At 37.5% G+C, this 23,553-nt stretch overlaps 1 protein-coding gene across 4 annotated transcripts in view; it reads right to left on the bottom strand.

The window, feature by feature from the left end:
• Positions 1–23,553, bottom strand: part of Ac76E (adenylate cyclase type 2 Ac76E) — a 200,061-nt gene that overhangs the window by 127,845 nt on the left and 48,663 nt on the right. For 3 of the 4 annotated variants that reach the window (XM_074091532.1, XM_074091535.1, XM_074091534.1), the window contains one exon: positions 9,154–9,348. In XM_074091532.1, the coding sequence (XP_073947633.1) occupies positions 9,154–9,348 (195 nt within the window). Of the gene's footprint in view, positions 1–9,153; positions 9,349–22,908; positions 23,025–23,553 lie in introns of those variants that run through there. The other variant, XM_074091536.1, reaches the window with a different exon arrangement.

Genomic DNA, 23,553 nt, shown 5'->3' with positions numbered 1-23,553 from the left:
TTTATTTATTGATTTTACATCTCGGTCCCGTGAGAATATAGAAACAAAAGTAGCTTTAGTATTATTGAAAAGATCCAGCTACCAACATACAAAATCCATCCAAGGGTAACAAACACAGACACACATATTTTCGAAGCCCTATCGGTTACAAAAACTTATTGGGCAAAAACTTCACTTTCTAGAACCCTTCGACTTTGCATAATTACTATTATACCTAATCAACATTTCACCCGAAAAAGGAAAGTTATATCATGAAACATGCTTCTTTGATGTTTTTCAGTAGACCAATTCTCAGGAAGCTAATCTTTTATTCAGTCTGAAGAACTTCAAAAGGAAGCTACAAGTTTCGTAAAATAACAAATTGTGTGATTATTTTCGAATTTTCCTCCCGCAATAATTAACTTCGTCCAAGCCAGCCAATTTATTTATTGCGAAGGTTAAAAAAGCTGGTTATTTAACAAGAAAACTCGATTTAAATAGTCACGGTGGCTCGAAGTGAAATGCCAATTATAGCGAAATAGTAGATTGTACAACAAGAGCATAAAACAAGCCATTTTACCCCAAGACGTTCATATACACGAGCCGGTACGGCGAGGGTGGCATAGACACGTCTAGGGGGAAATTGGGTTTAACCTCGATTTTTACACTGCTTTTCACTTCGATTGCGAGGAAATTATATAGCAACAGTGGAAGAAATTGCTCACTTACTAGGTTGTACTTTTTATTTTTCATGCATTGCTGTATATACCTATTATTATAAATTTTTAGTTTTATTGATTTATTTTGAGTGATTTTTAGTTTTTTAAAAACTTTTTTTGTGGCTGTTGACACCTGATTGCCTTGGTCTTAGACGAAGTTTTTTTTTACTTTATGCCCTGGAGCATAAAAATTAATTTTATGTCGCCTAGATCCAGCATAGATACGAACGAAGTTCGAAGAAGTTTGTATTGAACGAAGTTTACGAGCATGAGAAGTGAAAAATATATTTTTTATCCTACTAATACTTTTAAATGTCATTGTTTGTGCGTACGTGCGTGTGTAAATTTGTCACTACTTCCACAGAATAACTAATAGTACAGAAGGGACTCTCTCGAACAAAAGTCAAGTTTAGGTATAAATCGTTGCCTACTCTTACGACTTGCACGCGAAATTAAAACTTATCCTGTTACACGAGCGTTCAAATTCCGTTGGGCACCGTTGACTCGAAACCGGTTTGGCGCTAACAGCGGGGTTACCACTCGCCGATGAATAAAGATAACAGTGGGTATTAATATGAATTCAATAAACTACCTTTAATAAATAAGTAAATATACTTTAACATACATGACAGACAACAAAACATGACAATAATAACCTACTTATATATACTACCTTTGCCTAAATACTATACAGATTTCCGTATTGGCGAAACTAATTTAAGAATTTTATCACCAGATAACTACAAACATACAAAACTATTACTAGGCAGGGACTTAGGAAATTAGAGAAGTAAAGAATGCCCTTTCAATATCTTTCGGAATGTTGAAAAATGATAATTCCGATTCATTTCTCTTCTTTTTATTTATACATCCGTAATTAATTAAACAACAATATAACTTATACGGATTCTATCGTTTCGAAGTCATTGTTGCAAAATTAAATAAGTAGGCACCTACACAAATCACGCGCGACGCGTCCAGCGTGCGAGCAGAGCTAAGCGGCAACATGGCGGCAACCCACTGCCGTGCGCCTAATGATTAGGCGCGTCGGTGGAACTTACCTAAACTGCGGAGTGTCCAACCCCTGCTACTTCACGCTAAAAAAGTGACTGATTTGAATTAAATTTAACTTTTTTTTAGGAATAGCAGTAGTAAAATTACAGTTTTATGTATTTTAAATCTAAAAATAATAATTATTATGTTTCTTCGGCGGCATCCACACAAAATGATAGATAGTTAGTACTAAGTTATCACGTTCATGTTACTCAATTCTTAACTTTAATTGTGCGTGTCGTGTGTTTGTGTGTGTACGTGCGAGCGTGCGTTTTTGCGCGCGCGTGTGTGTGTGTGTGTGCGCGCGGTTCATTTTAGTTCATTTATTCAATTCAAATTATCATTCATTCTACAGCGTGAATGGGGATTAATTTTGGTGTATACCTACAGAGCGTTTTGTACTAGACAAATGAAGATCGCCAAAAGAAAAAGCCTACCAATGTTTTTCAACAAAATAAACAAAATCAGATCCCTAGACGACGTTCGTGCAAGTTGTAAAGAATTCTTTGCAGTTTAATTAAGCCCCAAAGTTTGGGTGGTTCGTGACTATCGTGCAAAACTCGTAACTTGAAAGAAATGCTGTTGAAAACAAACTCTGATTGCATTAATTCTAAATAAGAATAAAAATAAATAACATCGGCGGAGCAAAATGTAAAAAATTAGCTTTACATTGTAGAGATGATTTTTAAATTAAAAAGTAGATAGACTTATTCTATGTACTTACACGAATAAGAGTTACCTGGGATTTATAAAATTGAGCTACGTCTAACTAGGTGTGCTCCTCTTTACCCGCATTGCGAACTAAGCAGATATTTTTTCCAATTCTATTGGTAAGGTTTGTATAGACTTGCAAGTGATATTTGCTTTTATGATGTTGCTATTTTTATATATTTTTATTTTATAGCTTTAGACTAGCTTTTGTCCGTGACTTCGCCCGCGTGAAATTCGGTTATCGCGCGCTGCTTCCTCGGGCTCTGTGCATTTTTTCGGAATTAACAGTAGCCTATGTTACTCTTTGGCGAATAAACTATCTCTATGCTAAAAATCACGTCGATCCGTCGCTCTGTTTCGACGTGAAAGACGGACAAACATACAAACTCACAACACACATTTTCGCATTTGTAATATTAGTATGGATACCCAGTTGAAGTTCCACGTGGTATAACGGACGTCCTCTCCTGAACATTAACGCGTTTTATCATTTTTTGTTCGATTCACAAAAAAAAACAAGTATACCATATTTTTTAATAATCTAAGTTGGGGATTAAATATAATATGTTTTTCATCACACTTGCTCGTAAACAGTGGCGAAACATGCAGGCTACCTTGGTTGCAACCCCCCAAATAAAACCCTCGACCTTAATGTGCTTGTCATGAAGCCCGTGGTCGGTAAATGAGTCATTGCGCGTACAAATTTTCTTGTCATGAAGCCCAAGGTCGGTAAATGAGTAAAGTGCCCGTACTGATGGTGCTGCGCATGGTGTAGCAGCAGGACCACATGCACACGCGGCTCAGGCACATGCTGAGGGAAGGGGAGGGCGACGCTGCTAAGAGCGCAGCCTAAGGTATCGCCAATATTTGGAAGAATTATATTTTTTCTTTTAGAAATATAAAATTTTACTCGCAAATGTGATGAAAAACATTGTATGTCGCACGGGCGGTACTAGAATTACGAACATCGACTCATTAAAGCCCTCAGTCTTCGACTTCGGGCTTCTAATAGACTCTCGTTCGTAATTCCTTATTTACCGCCCTTAAGACACAATGTACTCTTTTTACGCAGGAATCTACCCAATTCCGTCACATGAATAAAGCCCGCGTGTAACAGTGGAAACGCGCAACGTTTTGTCATTCACAAAGCAAAACGTTGTCCATTATAATTCATTATTTCGGGATAAAGTTTTCAGAACAACAGACCGTGACGGCGTTTAAGCATTTCTTTTACCATAATAAAGACCTTTTAAAGAGTGCTGTTATTCAGATTCATCTACTTTTCGTTTTTCTACTCAGGGTACTTACCAATTTTTTAAACCACATCAATCGAAAATTTTATCATAAAGTGTATTGACAACGCACTGTCTGGACACAGGCCTCCTCTCAGGATAAGGGCTTGGGCCGTAGTTCCCACGCGGGCTCAGTGCGGCTTGGGAACTTCACACACACCATTGAATTGCTTCGTAGATTAGTGCAGGTTTCATATCCGATTTGAAAATGCAAACACATTGCACTATCTTTATCCTTCGTGTTGTCTATTTATGTAGGTAGAAATTATTCTTATATGTTTGTATCGAATATGTCTCGCTCTTTCTCTGTGAATAAATGTATTTTCTTTCTTTATTTACTTTTTTTTCCTAATCATAATGGTCATAATAGGTTTCCAATGTAATTTTGGACATGAATTTAGAAAAGCTCAGAGGTGCAAGTTTGGATTTCAACCTACGACCCTCTGCGTGAGAGGCCGTAGGTCAAACTACTAGGCCATCATGGCTTTTAGGATTGCTTTCTTTTAAACTTAACGGTATAAGTACAGTCACCAGCACCAATATTTGACAAAACACAGCGTTCATAAATATATGATACGACTATTTCTAGGGCCGGAAGGACGTGTCAGATATTGTTGCACGCTCCGCTATGGCAGTTTTTTAGGGTTCCGTAGCCAAAATGGCAAAAACGGAACCCTTATAGTTTCGCCATGTCTGTCTGTCTGTCTGTCCGTCCGCGGCTTTGCTCTGGGACTATCAGTGCTAGAAAGCTGTAATTTTGCACGAATATATATGTAAACTATGCTGACAAAATAGTAGGTACATTCAAAAATTCAGTACCTCCCATAGACGTAATGTGGGGATGTTTTTTTTTCTCATCCAATCTTGTAGTGTGGGGTATCTTTGGATAGGTCTCTTAAAACCAGCATTAGGGGTTTGCTAAAACGATTTTTCAATTCAGACATTATTTTGCAAATTATTCAACTTTAAAGTGCAAATTTTCATTAAAATCGAGCGTCCGCCCCCCCACCCCCTCTAAAATCTAAACCGGTAGGTGAACAAATTTGAAAAAAATCATGATGGTAGTAAGTATATCAAACTTACAAGGAAAACTATAACGGTTGAGTTTTCTCGAGAATTATTAGTAGTTTAAGAGTAAGTAGCAGCCTAAGGTATAAAATATACCTAAACTTGGAATATTCCGTACAAAATACGAAATCCTTAGAAAAATATTACTTATTTTTTTCGTAATGGTTACGGAACCCTATTTCGGGCGTGTCCGACACGCTCTTGGCCGGTTTTTTTTATACATAAAACTGACCGTGATTGACCCCTTTACCAGACGTAAGTGCAGATGAGGCGAAACGTGTGTCACTGGTTCAGTAACAGCCTATTCACTCTAGCCTTATTATGCAGGTGACTATACATAAAAGAAAGCAATCAGTGGTAAATGGTCACCTACTTGCGCGGAAAACCAATATGGTGGCGCTAATGTTTAAAACACGATTTGGGTCGGGCAGTGACATCCTTAGAGTCTCACAATAATGTCACAACAAGGTCGCCAAATTTTCCACTTAACTTTCTCATCTGCTCTCATTTTCCATTACTACAAAATCACAAAAGTATATCAATTACAATTTTCATGTAAGTACTCCTAGAAATTCAATGGTGTATGCCAAGTTCCCGATCCCCCACTAATACCACGTGGGAACTACGGCCTAAGCCCTCTCATTCTGAGAGGTGGCCTGTGTCCAGCAGTGGGACCCATAAAGGCTGGGATGATGACCACGATGACTCCTTCTGCTGAGCTGATATAACTTCGTGACGGTCGTTTTTAGGGTTCCGGAGCCAAAATGGCAAAAACGGTACCCTTATAGTTTAGCCATGTCTGTCTGTCTGTCTGTCCGTTCAATGCTAGAAAACTGTAACTTTGGACGGATATATATGTAACTATGCCGATAAAATTGTATAATATATATATTTTTTATTTATTATTTTTAATACATCCCATAGACAATTAGGGGTTTTTTGGACGATTTTCGATTCATTGAATTAGTAAGTATATCAAACTTTCAAGAAAAACTATAACAGCTAAGTTAAGGCCTAAGGTATAAAATATACTAACCTTGGAAGATTCCGTATAAAATACGAAATCCTTAGAAAAATATTAAGAACTTATTTTTTTCGTAATGGCTACGGAACCCTATTTTGGGCGTGTCCGATAAGCTCTTGGCCGGTTTTTTTTATTTGTCTTTGTTTTTAGTTGTACCTGTCTCTTACCTATAATAAATCAAGAACAAATAAATAGTTTCCCTATTTTATGTATGTATGTATGTATGTAAACTCTTTATTGTACAAAAGAATTAACAAATACAACTGACAAACTTTAAGATACTTGTACAAAGGCGGACTTATCCCTTTAAGGGATTTCTACCAGTCAACCTTTGAGTGGATGAGAGGAGAGGAGCAATACGTTAGGGTCCGACAAAGGGTGAATTTAAGAGTTAAAATAATGGAAGCTACCATACAGTGCTTTTTAATGCCCATAAAAACTAAAGTTGAAGATAATTCTATCACGATACTTGATAATCCTCTTTAGCAATAATGGTTTTCCACCCACGCAAACTATGAATTCAATTTGTTCAAAAATAGATCATCTCACTTAACAATAAAGGAGACTTTAATATATTGTTCAGAAACTATTAAAATGCACAACTATTTCACAATAACTACAAACAGTTTTCTGCTTGAATTATATCCTGGTAGTTCACTATTATTACACAGCTTTGTCTGGCTTTTGCTTTGCGGAAACTTTGCATTATACCAGGATTCTGAAATTTATTTTCTATTACTCTAACATTTTATTTTAATAGCATTCAGTTGAATTGTAATGCATAGAAAATAATAATAAATAAAGTAAATATCATAGGATGATCAACACGAATTGACTTGGTCCCAAACTGAGCAACATTTTTACTATGTAATATAATATTTCATGTAGAGAGACTAAAAATAGTAGATTGTTCAACAAGGGACTAAAACAAGCCATAATGACACGAGATGTTTAGCCACCCGAGCAGAGCGAGGTTTACTACTCGACAGAGGTTTTTCCGAACCAATGGCAGATTTTTTGACATTCATAAGTGCTTGTTATAGCCTAAATTGAATAAAAGCATTTTGAACATGAAACTACCGTGAGACTCACTCATATTAAATATAATGACCCGGATAACTCACGTCTTAAATCGAATCGTTTCGTCGGGTAGTCGCGCGAGCAGAGCGGCGGCGCGCAGTGCGCGTGTTGCAGCAGCCGCTGAGTCGCGTTGCTCCGAAGACGAAGGGCTACGGATTAGCCCGAAACATGTCGAGCTAAACTCGATTTAAGACGTGAGTTATCCGGGTCATTATATTTAATAAAAGCATTTTGATTTAAAACACTCAAAAACTTTCGCATTTATAATATTAGGTACTCAGAAGTCCCTAATAAAATAAAAATATAACGTTTTAAACTTTCGTGATTTTCACTCATAGTCAAAACACGTGATAAGTCCCGTTGGTGGCAATTTGTCAGAAGTCAGAAGTACCATCAGCCAAATATGTGATCTACCACATCTAAGTCTACCACCCTAAAGTTGATAATCGTTTGTATGTCAAAACAATAATGCCAATAGACGAGTCTGTCAACTTGAAAGTTCGACTTCAGCGACATATTAATTTGATAGGAACTTGTTTAAAAATTGATAGACCACTTATTTGGCTGATGGTACCTAAGTCCTATTATAATGTACCTACTGTATTGCCCTTGATGCCCCAAAAAAATAAAATAAGTGAGCTAAGGCATCCTTGCGTAGGGCAAGTAAAACTGTTAAGGTGCGGACATACTTGCGACACGCCATCAAACGCGTGTCAGTACTAATCAGTCCCATATATTTAAACATCGGTATTAGGTAACTTTCAAATCTCGTGGCAATGTATGGTCGGCAGAAAAATATACCTACAGACAAATACACTTAGTATTTTTAACCTTTATTTTCTATAAAAAAGGACTAAACATATTTTAAGGGTTAGAATAGATTAATAAAATTTGTTCCATGGATTTTGCTGTCAATCTTTGATGTCTGCAAGAATATATCCATTTAAAATGACTTAAAGACCTTCCCACACTGACTGAGGTTTCGATAAACTATTATTTGTCTTTACAGATTTTTTGCATGACAGTTAAATTGGAATTCGTTGGGAAATTTAGCATGTGTAATTTTTCGAATGCGAACTGATTATTAAGATTTTATGACGTACTTAGAATATAAACCTCTTTTAATATATGTACGGTTTACCGCTGTATAATTGAGCGTAAATACAAAAACCAAACGTACTACCCTTACAGAGTGCCACGAAACTCGAACGTTGGTGCCGATGTTTACATATTTATTTATGGTCAGTTGGAGATAGAAACATGCGTCAGATGTTGTGGAGTGACGTCGCGTTTTAATAGTATGTTTCCGCCTTTAAAGTCTCGTCACGTACATGACTAACTGACAGCACAGTAATCCGGACATGACGTAGAGGCGCGACAAAGTACGCGATATTCGTCCTTGACAACATTTTCTACATTGGTCGATGACATTTGGAATTGTTTGAACTTTAAGTAGGTAATTGGTAATGAAGAAAATAACAATAAACCGCAACAGAATAAAGCAGCAAACACACCGGTGGTCAAAATACGCTGACGAGCTGTAAACGCAGTGACGTCACTCATACATCACGCTTTTATCGCTTACCGTCCACATCGCTGTTCAAAATATGCGACAGCACCGTAAATGTATATCTATCTATTAAGTAAGTATGTTTATCCGTTGCCTAGTACCCCGGAACCTAACTTTGTTTGCGAACTACCTTCCGCTGGCGTTCGTGTCGTCACAGCCTAGTGTGTATATGTCTTTATTTTATGTGTTTAGTTTTAATGGGTCCCACTGAAAAACAGCGTTGTGGCTTGCCGCAACATTATGCTGAGTGGGTCCCAATTTATACTATTCGATGTTTTTTTAAATTATTATTTCATCCTAACGTGCTTTTTCTGTGAATCAAATATGTGTAAATAAATCTCTCTCTCTCTCTCTCTCTCTGTAAGTTGTGATAATATGATATGGATGCGATATGTAATCTAAGATTTTATTATTATTATTATCCTTTATAATATCCTATACATCATAAACATAAACGCCAATTCATTTGAAATATTTTGTGACGTTTCTGCATTTGGAGGAAACAGGCTTTTTATTTTGAGTTATTTATTTTTAGTTTTAAAGGAAGAGCGAGTCCTCCTAACACAGGTGCAAAACGCATACTGGGAGGCGTTCTATTTGTCACCCTATCCATTGATTGTGTGGAATGAAATAAAGCGTTTTTTTTTTTTGGCTTACCTCAGCAGCAATATAAGCTGGTATCACTGACAACAGCAGCCTCTCCTGCTGTTCCCTCTCGCACTCCAACTTGACCCTCTGCTCCAGACAGGTCCGGGTGCCAGCGAAGGTGTTCCGATGGGCCCTCTCTGTCAACGCCCGGTAGTAGAGGCCGATGCCACTGGCTGAGAGCAAGAGCGCCAATTCACATAACAGCTGAGGACAAACAAAAGTATTGATTGATTCAATTGTATGTGGGATTTAATTTTGTGTATCTATGTAAACTCTTTATTGTACAAAAGAAAAGAAACAAAATATAATTTATAAACTTGGAGATTGTACAAAGTCTCTTTAAGGGATCTCTACCAGTCAACTTTTGAGTGGATAAGAGGAGCAAGGAGGAGTATTAATGAAAACTGTATTTACTCTGTCGCATTGACACATTGACAATCTTGCATGGCGTTTAGCACGTGGCTGTAAAACGACAAAGTACGAAAGTGTACAGCTACTTTTGATGCTGATTGTACATAAAGAAAATAAAATATTATTGCCGTACATATTTAGTTATCTTATTTAAATAAATAAAAACTGTAGTTTCTAAGGAGTATTTTTATATTTTGTTTATTATTTATTGTAAATCCTTTCATTCCGGAATGAATTAATTAATAAAATTAAGTATTTAATAATTGTATATATAGGAACTCATTTTTGACAAATAAATTATCTTTATTAATAAAAAACTACAATCAAGACATTCAAAACGTAAATTGTAATTAAATTAAAGTCAAAAGTTAAAATTTCAGTACATTAGAATAATTAAAAGAAAAAGAAAATTGAATTGAATTAAAACCGCAGTAGGTTACAGTCGAACCATTTGATTCCTGACCCACCGTCGAACGTTCTCACAGTAAGAATCATAATAAATTCCCTTGTCAAGCAATGCGATGTCACTATGACTTTTTCTACGAAAAGGTTCCACATTGGGTCACGATTCAGTTGGTCCGAGTGTACCTTCATATGAAGGGTCCACGGAAAGAACATGCCTAGTCACCTTTTTTTTTAATTGAGATTTTAACTTCAAAATGTAGAGCTCAAAAAATACTATGACTTACGATTTAATTAAATAATCTGAAAACAATATAAAATACTTGAGGTATCCCATCTTAGGCCTCTAGGTTGGCAACCTGGCCCCTGGTGTTGCAGATGTTTAATGGTGGTGGTGATCTCTTACCATCAGGAGACCCACTTGCTCGTTTATTCTCGCTCGTTTATGCTCGTTGATTATAAATATATATTTAGTTCACTTTTGAATAAATGGTAACTATAGTAATTGTTTGTGATGACTAACTTTCAAACGGCTATAACTCAAAAAAATGCTTAGGTGACTAGACACGTTCTTTCCATGGACCCTTAATATTGAAAATTAAATTTCATAGTAATAATAACGTAAGCAAAGTTGTGACCCACTTTTGCGCAAGATCGTCGGGTGACTGTGAGTAATAAAGGAAAATGTTAATGTACGTAAAGGTTGTGATTCAGAATGACTGCCTTCGGATCATGACCGTGAATCAATCGAGAGGCCTAAATAAATAAATAAAATAAATATGTAAAATAGGTACAGTCGAACAAATTGAATCATGACCTAGGGCGGAACCTTTTAATAATCAATACCACTATGATTTTCTTGACAAAAGCATGAGATGTCAACATGACATTGGTGGCACAAAGGTTCCACCCTGGATCATGATTAAATTGGTTCGACTGTACCTACCTGGTTATTTATTGCATTTTTTTTATTTCTTTAAGGCTCACCAACGATTGTTAGCACAAGATACATCAGAAATTTCTGCTCGCATGAACAGTTGAACTGAGTGACACAATCACTTACAGGTACCTAAATACCACATGCGACACAAAAGTGAAGCGTAAAAACTAAATAAATAAGTGATTATGATTTTGACACCTCGACAGTTTTGGCAAATCTAATTATATCTCATATGTTGGAAACCGTAACATCCAACCATTCGCTACAGAGAGGATCAAAGGATCAAACAGTTGAATGGTTCCAACATATGAGGTAAGTACATACATACTTGCCCTTGAGAAACATAAAATAATAAAGAATATAAACAAACAAACAAACAAACCTCCTTCGGGCAATCGCATTAAAAACTGTCGGGCAATACAGTCACAACATCTTTTAAACCTCTACATTTAAAGTACCTTCACATAGCACCATAGTTTAAAAATGTTACTGTGTCAAGGCCATCATAGAGAGAGACAAAAGACATTTATTCTCAAATAGTCAGTAGACGGAACAAATATCATAACATGTATTAAACCTCTATATCTAAATTACCTTCACATGGCACCACAAGTGTCAAGGCCATCATAGAGAGAGGAAGACATGTATTCTCAAACCGTCAGTAGACAGAACAAAATATACCTACTGTCCATTACCGGCAGCTGACTCAGCAGATTTACTTCGTGTTTTGTTTTAATAGTTCTGGGTGACAGTTAACTGAACTGTCGAAGTATGAACGTGAGGGAAATGAAAAAGGTTCAAAGGAGACAAGGGAAATATTCGTGTTTTTGGAGAAATAAATAGGTAGACGATCATTAGGTTTGACAATGTGGTTATGTAAGTGGCGGAAAACAAGTTTCGAATTTAGATAGTTGTTGAGATATTGTTTATTTTTTGATCCAGTTGGGTAGAAATATATTGTTTTTTTGTCTTAAAATATATTGGAAAACAAAGGAATATGAAACCACCAAAGTCACCTTTTTTAGAAAATTTTATTCCGTAGAGTTTGGTTACGTTAAAGTTTTTTTTTTATTCGACTGGATGGCAAACGAGCAAATGGATCTCCTGATAGTAAGAGATCACCACCGCCATAAACATCTGCAACGACAGGGGCATTGCAGACGCGTTGCCAGTTTCCGAAGAAATACCTCAATATATTGGTGAACATGTTTTTTTTAATTCCCCCATATTTATTTGGACATGAACAGAACCCTCAGTGCGCGAGTTTGCATTCAAAAAAATGAAAGCCGGTGAACCGCAGTTCCCACACAGACCCAGTGCGGATTGGGCACTACACAGATATCGCTGGATTGCTTCACAAGTTCAGATGTGCAAGTTTAAAAAGAAATCTAACTGGAAACTTTCACAAGAAATATAGGAAATTTAAATTTAAGAAATGGAAATTTTAAAATCCCCTTATTAAATTTTCAGAAGTTTCCGAATTTTTTCTATATGAAAAAATTCGCAATTTCGGAATGTTTCCTTTGGCTCATTAGTATTCACAGGTTTCTACAGTAACTCGTGGTAAATTTCAAATGTAATTTCGGACATAAATGAAATAATCGCATAATTAATCGTTATAATTCACAGTGTAGCTACAATGAAGACTTACCTACCTATTCTTACATAAAGGTCGGGGTACTTTGGCCCTTGGAATTAACTTGGTCCTGGTTTTATTACTGCTTTGAGAATATGACTCTCTGCCATGAGGTTGATATTATTTGATCGATCACTTTTTATGTGCAACACCCCTGCTATACCCCTAGTGTTGCAGGTGTTTATGGGCGGTGGTGATCTCTTACCATCAAGAGACCCACTTGCTCGTTTTCCATCCAGTCAAATAAAAAACGAAATAAAAAAAAAAGTTTTTATTTCACGCTTTATTTTACGTTTTTATGTGGTTTTCATATGGTCCAAAGTAACCTAAAATGGGTCAAAGTACCCCGACCTTACGGTACATACAAAGCATTGAATAAAGTTTAAATTAACCCGTAACTCCATCGTGTCGTGTAATCTTCCCTATAATAAGGTTTCACGAAGGTCCCCATAAGCCTTCAATATTCAGAAGGTATCGCCGAGTAGCGATACGTACTGAAATGATGTTAGCCAAGTTATTCCCGTACGCTTTGTAATAAAGATTCAAGATGCCAGCATAAAGATTCAATATTTTATTAATATTTTGTGTGTGAAGGAGTATTCATGTGTAAGGGAGTATAATAAGCGGCAAAAAGAAAATTGAACTAAAACGCGTAATATGTCAGAACTCATAACTTCATTTTTAGGGTTACGCAGACAATGCTAAAAACGGCACCCTTATGGATACTACGCACGGCTCAGATTAGAGTGCTAGAATGTTGTAATTTTGCATGGATATTATTATAGCAATTATGTCGACAAAGTGGTATGATAAAAGTAGAAAAACAAAACATTTTGTTAGTGTTCCTGAGATAGACGTAAAGGTGGGGTGGTTTTTTTTTCTCGCCTAACCTTGTTTAGGTATTTTAAAATCATTACCGGGTTGTTAAAACCCTTAGATTACTTGCTGTTTTCGTAACGGCTTCGAAACCCTATCCTGAGCGTGTCCGACATTGTCATTTCAAATATCAGTAAGTATCTCAAAAACGACCAACCCGATTTTAATGAAACAACTAAAAATTACCGAAAAATAACTTGCTTTCACGTAATAGACTATTTCTCAAAAAGTTGCCTATTTTTAAAATTTTCAGTTGTCCGCTTATTTAAAAAAAAAATAATCCTCACGCTATTTTCACCACATAAAATAAGTAATATTGTTTTTAAATATATACAAAACCTTGTGGTAAAAGTGATAAAAAGTCAGGATAATCTTTGTTGTTGGACCCAATATAGAAAGTTTTGATGTAGTTACAAAATTACGATTTTTTCCTCACAAGATTTCGTGACGTTTTCCTGACGTCAAGAAATTTTGGATGTTTTATGTAGTTTATGTTTTATGATCTCGTCCTTTGGGCTTATAATTTTTAGGGTTCCGGAGCCAAAATGTCAAAAACGGAACCCTTATAGTTTCGTCAAGTCCGTCTGTCTGTCCGTCCGTCCGTATGTCACAGGCATTTTACTCGAAAACTACAAGATGTATATCAATGAAATTTCGAGTACAGATGTCTTGTCAAAGCCGCTATTTAGTTTTGTAGTTAAATTACAAAAATAAATATTTACAGGGGGGGCACTCCATACACGTAACAGAAATTGAAAAAAATTTTTTTAACTCGCATCAATGTGTGGCACATAGTTCGACAGCTCTTTTGAAAAGATAGTAAGGTTTCTCAAAAACTTTTTTGATTAAGTGAAGGTTTCCGGACATAATCTCTTCCAAAGTAGCAAAAATTGTACCCCCCCCCCCCTCTCTATCTTGTAAACCTTTTGTCAAAAAAATATAGAAAGGTAACGCTTAATAAATACTTTCAAGGAAAATTGGTTTCAACATGATCGGATATACCGTTTTTGAGTTATTGCCGGAAAACTGCGCTTCTCAACAAAAGGACGTAAGTGCCGTGAAGATACGCTCTTTTTCCGGTTATAGATTTTAAGACTGTAGTAAGTGTTTTAATTGTGTTATATATAACGCACATAATATTAATTGTTTTTTTTCGTAATGGCTACGGAACCCTGTCTTGGGCGTGTCCGACACGCTCTTGGCCTGTTTTTTGTCAAAACTGATTTCTTGTCAGGGGTTGACTAATAGTGCGTTTTGGGACTAGTGCATTCGCCACCGGAGAGGGACAACTTTCTGAGAAACATTCAAAAACAAAAACGCGTCGAAATCGGTCCATCTTTGAGAGCGTGTTACCACAAAGAGTATTGGCGTGAAGCCTACAATATCTTATTTTTGCGTCAGGGCTTAAAAATTATCTCAATAGCATAGGTAGCACACCTTTTGCCTTTTCAACTCGGCGAACAGAGCCGTATCGCCTAACGTTTCTCTCTCGATCGCAATTGACAGTTTTTTTATGCGAAGTCTGTCATCTATCTATCTGTTGGCAATAAAATATTTTCTTTCTTTATCTGATTGCGATCGCGACTGTTAGGCAATAGGGCGACAGTTCTCGTGGCGCCACTCCATTTGACCCGAAGGTGACACTTTGTATGCATGTAGTAACATTCAGTGCCTTGAAACAGTACGCTGCCTGTATGTAAGCCAAGAGAACTTACCTCGTAAATCTGATTTATGTTCAAACTACAACGCTTGAGGTACTTTGTTCGTATTTGAATACGTGGATTTTGTTTAAATCAGTGTATAAATCTACCTATATCTGTAAAAAGGTACCCTGACTGAGTGAATGACCTACAAATCATAGCCTAAATGGTAGCTCGTCACGGGTCCCCACTCCCGAACTTTGACGTGCTGCATCTTTGATATTTTTTAACAACAGAAAAATCGTGTCTAATATTTTTTGATAATCTACATATGTAACTAGAGACTTGAGGAAGACAAAATTCGCTTTTGTACATCTTATAATACTGTGTTCTGTTATTTTTATGTGTTTTATGTACAATAAAGAGTTTTACAGTACAATACAATACAATTCCAAACATACATGTACAGTTTATTTTCAAGGAAAAGGCATAAGTCAAAATCATAGCATAAATTAAAATCCAACTGAAGAAACACAAAATTACTAGGTATATTATAGCATAGACGATTATTGCAAAATTATTCCTTTAATATCATACTAAATAGAAAAAAGCCGACCAAGTCCGACTCGGGTTCGTGCATCGAAGGTTGTGTGTGTGTGTGTGTGTGTGTGTGCGTGCGTGCGTGCGTGCGTGCGTGCGTGCGTGCGTGCGTGCGTGCGTGCGTGTGTGTGAAAAGAGACTCGTGGATTAGTGACAGCGTAAACAGTTTATTTGTAATCAACACATAACGGTTGCTAAGAACACGGAATGACATAGAGTTATGGTTTTCCAAAATAAAGAGGTTTTAGTATACAATATTTGGTTTGCATATAGCGGCATCCCTTTCGCGACTTAGCGATTTAGTTTCGGACCAGAGACAATATCGGTCTTTCATTCACTTGTAAACCATTGAGACTCAGCTCTGAGAAATAAACGTCGTGGTACCAATTTCGACGATTCAGTTTAGGTGCCTAAATTTAACTGCTCACCGTTTGGATCGTTTATGAAAAGATCATGGTAGGCCCCCTGGATGTGACCTTTTAGATTATAGCTGTGATTAGATGACCTACGCGCTACTTTGTAGTAAGTGATGTACACAGATATAGATTACAAGTTACTAGATAACGCAAACTGCTCAATCAGTATGAAAACCAACCGTGACACTTTTTATATCTACTGTGACGTCTCAAGTGCGAATTAGCGATGTGAATTCCCCGATGTCCGCGCAAAATCGATTCAAATGCGCCGCCCGCCCGCGCCGTGAGGCTCGAGTCAGTCACTAGTCATGATTAGTAAGTTAGCGGTCAGTTTTTGTATGGGGCCAACCCCGGCGTTTGGTCGGGGTCCGGACACGCGAAGTAGATGCATTTGCGTAATCTAGTGTAATCTATATCTGTGGTGATGTATTAACATGTAATTATAGAGCTAAGTAATTATAGAAAAATTTGGAAAGCCCCCGACATTGTCACTTCAAAGTTCAATATCTCAAAAACGGCTAAACTGACTTTGATGAAACATGTCTAAAAACCATTGCTAGAAACCCTGCTTTCAAATAAAAAAAACCGCATTCAAATCGGTTCACGCGTTTAAGAGCTACGGTGCCACAGACAGACAGACAGCCAGACACGCAGACACACATAGCGGTCAAACTTATAACACCCCTCTTTTTGCGTCGGGGGTTAAAAAGAACCAAACTTACGAGTATCCATTTATTCTTGCGGCTTCGGGCCCAAAAGAATAAAAAAACCTGACGAAGTTAAACTCGCGTTGAAAAGGTTTCGTACCTACCAAGACATTTCGGAATTTTCCTATGTTAGGTAGGTTCTTTTGTTTGACACAATTTTGTGTAAAAAAAAAAAACATAATTTTCGGGTTAGTGTAGGAGATAAAGGAGGACGATACTTAATTTTTCGAAATGTTTCTAAAATAACTTCAAAACTATACATCATAAAATTATAAAAATTAAGGCTGGTAAAATATTTGAAATTCTCACAAGAAGCAATACGCGATATAGTCGGAGTATTTTTTCTAATTTACCCCCAAATTTGACAGATATATTATCATTTCCCCTAATACTACCACAACTACTAGGACAACTTTTTGCTTAAGATGCTGTTCTAACTAGGTCAATCAACTTTTTTACCGACACTAATCTGTCCGCGACATTTTTCAAACAGTTGCAGATTTTTGTAAGTAAACATGTTTTTTCTGCAATTTAATAGATGGTGTACATGAATACATGCCATCCTACGTAAGTTCAACCAATTAAACCGTGAAATATTTTTTGGTAACACCAGACCAGAGACAATTTTGGTAAAGCAGGAGACGCCCAGAGTGTCGATAAAATAGGTGATTGGCCCAACTACAAAAATGATTCCTTTGAAGATTCAAAAAAGATTATTAACATTATGTACCTGTCTGGAACGCTATAACATGTTGAAAAGAACTTAATCAGGTACCGAGCGCATCTTCTTTACTTACATGCAAGCGCCTGCATAAAACAACTGAGCAGAGATTCAATTACGACACGTTGCTTATCTCTCGGAGCCAGGCGCTGACAATGAACGGCTAAAAGGTTCACACGTTGAGTGTATGAGAGACATGGGGCCCGTGAAACTGGGTTTAAACTGTAATTTAAGTTGATTGCAGCTTTAATGTTAGGTACCTGATAGTGTGGTATATGGTATATGAAATTAGTAGGTAGTAAGAAATAGATTTCGAAACGCGTCTGTGTTGTGAGTGTGGTGGTGGTGATAGTTAGATTTGTATGTGTTTTTACAATGTTGAGGTGGATGAGCCGCCTGAACCACAGAATAAGTAATAGTATAAACTCACATTTGTGGCTTAGATAGCTATCATAAGGTCGCGAGTGTTCACCCGTATTTTATTTGCGTGTATAAGCTCGTTTTCGGAAGCGCACACGCCCGCACAGCTGGGCTACTACGAAACTCGAAACTCGAAGTTCGTATCGTACCGTCCCTCTTGCTCTCGTATTAAATAGCATAAGTGTCGGAGGGACCGCACGACACGAACTTCGAGTTTCGAGTTTCGTAGTAGCGCTGCAGGTGCGGTTTTGTTTTCTTCGCGCAATTAACACGCATAAATGAGTGCGTACACAACCCTCCAGTTTAATCTAGCGTGCGTGTAAAGGACTCTACCCATTACATCGTATCCTAAACCATGACCGTAAAAGCAACGTGCCAGGCAAATATGATTCATTGTATCGAAAAGTATGCCCACTAGCACGTTTCTTAACCAACCGTCGCCGTCGCGTGTCATGTCACAGAATATATAATAGTACTAACGTACAGAATGGCCACGCTCCGCCCCGCACCGGTTCGAGTTACCCCACCCCTCAACCGCAGATTGCAGGAAAACCGCAGGAAAGCAGTCGGGTGCGCAACGCGATGTATGTCGGCCGCACGGCACTAAGTTAGGGAGCAATAACTTTGCGAAATGGTAACGGTACCCTATCTACTTTCTTTTTCTAAATAAATAATGATTTCTGAAATTATCGCGATTAATACATGAAATAACTACCTACCGAATAATTCGTTTAAGTTTGTAGTCGTATATCTATTGTAATTGAAAATAATAATGCTTAAATACACAGACAGACACATTTTAATTAGGTTTAAATAAAATGGATTTAGGATTGATTTGCACTATCTAAGCCATACCTACATATAAGTACCTTTAAATATCATTGGTAGCACTTATTAGGGTTTTGCGATAGTCAGCCCTGTGTATCTTACGCACACATTGACGCGTGTACAGACGTCGTCGTGCCTATGTAGATTCAAGAACGCGTATTTTGTACGGCGTGGCCGCCGTGTGGTCATGTATGCGTTTGACATTCCGTTATTGACACGTTCCTTTTACGGTCATCGCATGATACGGTGTAATGGGTAGAGACCTTAAGCGCGTATGCCAAACACGACCGTATACACGCAGAAAGAAACTCTAGTCTGAAACCGCCCCAATATTTCTTTAACCAAGAAACTGTCCAATGAGGGCTATCGTTTTTTGTCTCACTAGATGGCGCACTGTTGCGTGAGGTTTTTAAGTGTGGCTTTCAGAGTCTGTTATTACGGCCGTTAAAACAAAGTTTAGATTAAAATCATATTTAAAACAACTTAAAACCGTACCATAAAAATATCCAGCAACCACAGTGTTGCTTAGTCCCGTTTTGTTCGGAAAAAAAGGGAGGACAAAAGTTTCCGAAAGACAAAACTGTCTCAAAACACAGACATTCATTGCCCCGTAACGCATAATTGCCATAAATTAATTTCAGGTTATGCAAAATATTCACAAAAAATTTCTTATTATAAATAAACCCGCGTAGCTCACCCAAAAACTATGAGATTTGACATTTCGGAGACCTCACGCTACACTAGCGCCTCTAGCGGCGAATTCACTCGCGATAGCCCTCGTTGAATAAAATTTATTTTAAACCGTAGGTTAACGGTTCCTTGTATAACCGGTCTCCTGTAACTCCATTGTGCCGAAGCGTAGCACGCTAAGCGAAGAGGATTTGCTGAACTCATTCCAACTCAGATAAGACGAACAATAACAACAAGTACAATACTCCACCCTGCATTTGTTTTATTTGTGTACGTCTGCCCTTTCCTTTAGAATTGTACTTAATGAACCAGAGCTTCGTATGTACTTGTAGGTACAATATAATTAGTACTATTCATAGAACATTTCCACCCTGCTAACTGTACAGTCAGCAACAAAGATATGAATACAGCCAAAGTTGAAAAATTATCTATATACGACCTTAATGTTCAGGCAATAAAGTCCTGTATAGCTACATATTTTTGGCACTGGCTATGATAACATGACATTAGAAAGAGGTTCCACTGGTACATGATTCAACTTGTTCGACTGTGCATACGTAATATTGCAATTTTATTATATTTTGCTTTTACATAGAAATAATAATTTAAAGATGATTAAAATAAGTTATATAATATTATTTCCACGACTATCTACTTTCATTATCATCTATCACGGTGGTTGCATAGTTACCACTTACCTGCATAATTCTTCGCACACAGACACGCACGCAATATCTAGTAATACCTTGTAATACCTATAATACCTAAGGTCAACCGGGGCTAATGCGTCACAATACTTTAAACAGCATATTTATCAGATTATAACAAACACATGATGTATCCTTAAAAGCTCTAACTTATGATACAAGCTAGCATATTTTATCGAAGTGGAATTTTTAATAACTTCTACGTGTAATTACGTTTTTGTAAAAGCTGGGATTTTTAGACGCTATAACCCCAGGTGGGGTGAAAGCGTCTTTTACTAGTATTCAAAGTTCAAAGTTCAAAGTTTTATTTGCTCGAATTATGGTACAAATGATGTTACAAAAAAATAAGTGTAGATCAACACAATTCACCATACATTGGCATGCAAAATGTATAATCGGGTGTATTGTGATCAGATTGGTCGGAATGATTTTAATCGAGACAATTTTATAACAACGTCAATGTAATTCCGCACAATTTGAAGCCGTGGTGGCCTAGTGGTTTGACCTGTCGCCTCTCAAGCAGAGGGTCGTGGGTTCAAACCCCGGCTCGCACCTCTGAGTTTTTCGAAATTCATGTGCGGAATTACATTTGAAATTTACCACGAGCTTTGCGGTGAAGGAAAACATCGTGAGGAAACCTGCACAAACCTGTGAAGCGATTCAATGGTGCGTGTGAAGTTCCCAATCCGCACTGGGCCCGCGTGGGAACTCTGGCCCAAGCCCTCTTGTTCTGAGAGGAGGCCTGTGCCCAGCAGTGGGACGTATATAGGCTGGGATGAATGAATTTTATAAAATCACACTTGACAAAGTTTATTATTATGTTGTACGCTAAATTCTAGCCATAGTTTAGGGTAATTAGTTGAAAAATATTCGGGGCTATAGCGTCTAATTGACCTTGTTTCTTATAGACGCATTAAAAAAAGAGCTCGGCCATGACATCTAGTGATCATTTTTTGTACTTTTAGTGCCAAAGCCTTTAAAAAAATGGCGTGAGCAGTTCTAAAGGATGACTTTCTTATGATAATTGGAATGGACGCATTAGCCCCGCGCCCCGTAGACGACATAGCCTCGGTTGACCTTATATAAATAGCTTAAAAAGTTCGTAGACCTCAGTGTTAAAATAAAATTCGGTATACTCGTACAGACAGATAGTTTTTATCCCGGAAAATTGCAGAGGAAAATTGTAGTTTCCGCAGTATAGCTATAGGTAAACGAATTTTACGCAGAAGGAGTCGCGGGCAACAGCTAGTACGAGTAATATAATTGTATTGTATTGTATTGTAAACTCTTTATTGTACATAAAAACACATGAAATTAACAAATAAAATAATAATAACAAGTACAAAGGCAAAGGTAATTAGAAGTAATAATAAATAGCTTCAAAAGTTCGTAGACCGACATAATTTTTACTTAATACCCCAACGCGTTCCTCAGAAAAAGAAGGATCTCCACAGTCAGATAGACATTTTTCCTTTTGATTTATAGAACTCTACAAATTCTTTTTAACTTTTACCTACTCCTATATTTCTTAAACAACTTCAAAGAGTCTCAATTGTATGAAGCCGAACAAGTGCTTTTACTTGTCAAAATTGCCTGTGGGCCGATGTAATGTTTAAGAAAAATATGCTTCATCACTGCACTTCGCAGGAAAAATATGACAAAATAATATAACTTACTGAATAAAACAAGTCGCGGTGGCGTGGGTTCAGATCCCGGCTCATATCTCTGAGTTTTTCGAAATTCATGTGTGAAATTACGAAATTAAGTTTGAAATTTACCACGAGCTTTACGGTGAAGGAAAGCACTGTGAGGAAACTTGCAATTACCTGCGAACTGGGCCCGCGTGGGAATTACGACCCAAGTCATCTAACTCTGAGAGGAGGCCAGCCAGTAGTGGGACGTATATATGCTGGGATGACGATGATGATGATGATGACTGAATAAAACAGATTTCCAGAATTTCATAAGTGATGCCGATCAGCATTAAGGGGCTACCCGAGGTTTTCATCGATTTTTGTCAAGTTTTGAATCGTATCTCCTACTTTTGCACTACGATAGAATTATGTATAAATCAAACGGCTATCGGTAGACACATTAACTTATATATTAAGAAGAGTTCTGTCAGACCACATTTTAAATTTTCATTCAATTTTTATGGAATAATCGAGAAAAACTAACAAAAATGCAATGTTGCCAGCTCAGCAGGTATAAACGCTCTTAATGGTTCAATCTGAAGCTACGTTTTAAGTCCGGGTTTAACCCACGCAAAAACATGGGTGTTATAAATAAGTTTGACGGCAATATCATCTGTCCAAGAGTCATTATCTGACAAAGAACGAAAGTCACCGGCGTTGCTCAGAGAATTAGTTAGCCGAAGTGGCGTTGGGCTGGCCACGTCTATCGCAGGACCGATGAACGGTGGAGCAGACGAGTCCTCGAAACCACGGATGGGAAAACGTAGTGAACGCGTCCTGAGGTACGGTGGGCGGACGATCTTAAGGGGGTCGCGGGCGGCGGATGGATGCGAGGGGCTGAAGACAGTGTTGTGGAGCGCCATGGACGAGGCCAATGTCCAGCAGTGGACTGCTGTAGGCTGATGGTGATGATGATTATGATCTATCTGTCTGTCTTTCGCATCGTAGCTCTCAAACGGATAAACGAAAGCGAGATTTCTTTTTATGGTTTTTATGTTTCTCTTTTTATGGCTTTAAAATGACATTAACAGGTTTTTACATTTTTCTAAGTTTATTATTAGTAAGGTTATTCTTACCTGTTGATGGAACTGGCTTTCTTTGTTCTGGGGGCCTAGGCCGAGGGCAAGGCCTATGTAGGCCAAAGTTAGCGCCGCAGACATGCCGAGGGGCTATAGACCGCGCTATCGGCATCATTGTGTGGACCATCTGGAAAGAAACAGGATATTCTTTAAGTTATTACAGGTACCTAGTGCCACCAGAGTTGACGCACACAACCATGTAATGACAGCGGGATTTTGACATTCACTCATTCCTTTCATTCATTCTCCTTTTATGCATCAGTTCTTCGTGTAGGTGTGTGTGTAATCATTCACTTCAACTCTCGTGGCACTACGTATACAAGCAGAAGCTTTGCTCAATAAAATCTAATAATTTTTTTAAGAGGATTGGCTGCGAGAACGTTAAAGTAGTTTATTGATGAGCGTACTCATTCAAATCAGCTTATGTTAAATGTTATTATGTTACATGGGCGGCAGTGATTGTTTTTCATCGGGTGACATGCCTGCACTGGCACCATTAAAAAAAAACAGGTGTTACTTTGCGGAGGTCCATATCAATGAACCACAAACAATTACTTGTTCACGATTTTGCGTAGTCTAACATGTCTGTAGTATTGCTGAAGATGGGCTACGGTCGAGTACGTAAAACAGCCTAACAGGTCA

The sequence above is a fragment of the Choristoneura fumiferana genome, chromosome 8 (assembly GCF_025370935.1).
Source record: "Choristoneura fumiferana chromosome 8, NRCan_CFum_1, whole genome shotgun sequence".
Lineage (NCBI taxonomy): Eukaryota > Metazoa > Arthropoda > Insecta > Lepidoptera > Tortricidae > Choristoneura > Choristoneura fumiferana.
This window is presented reverse-complemented; position numbering and strand designations above follow the sequence as displayed.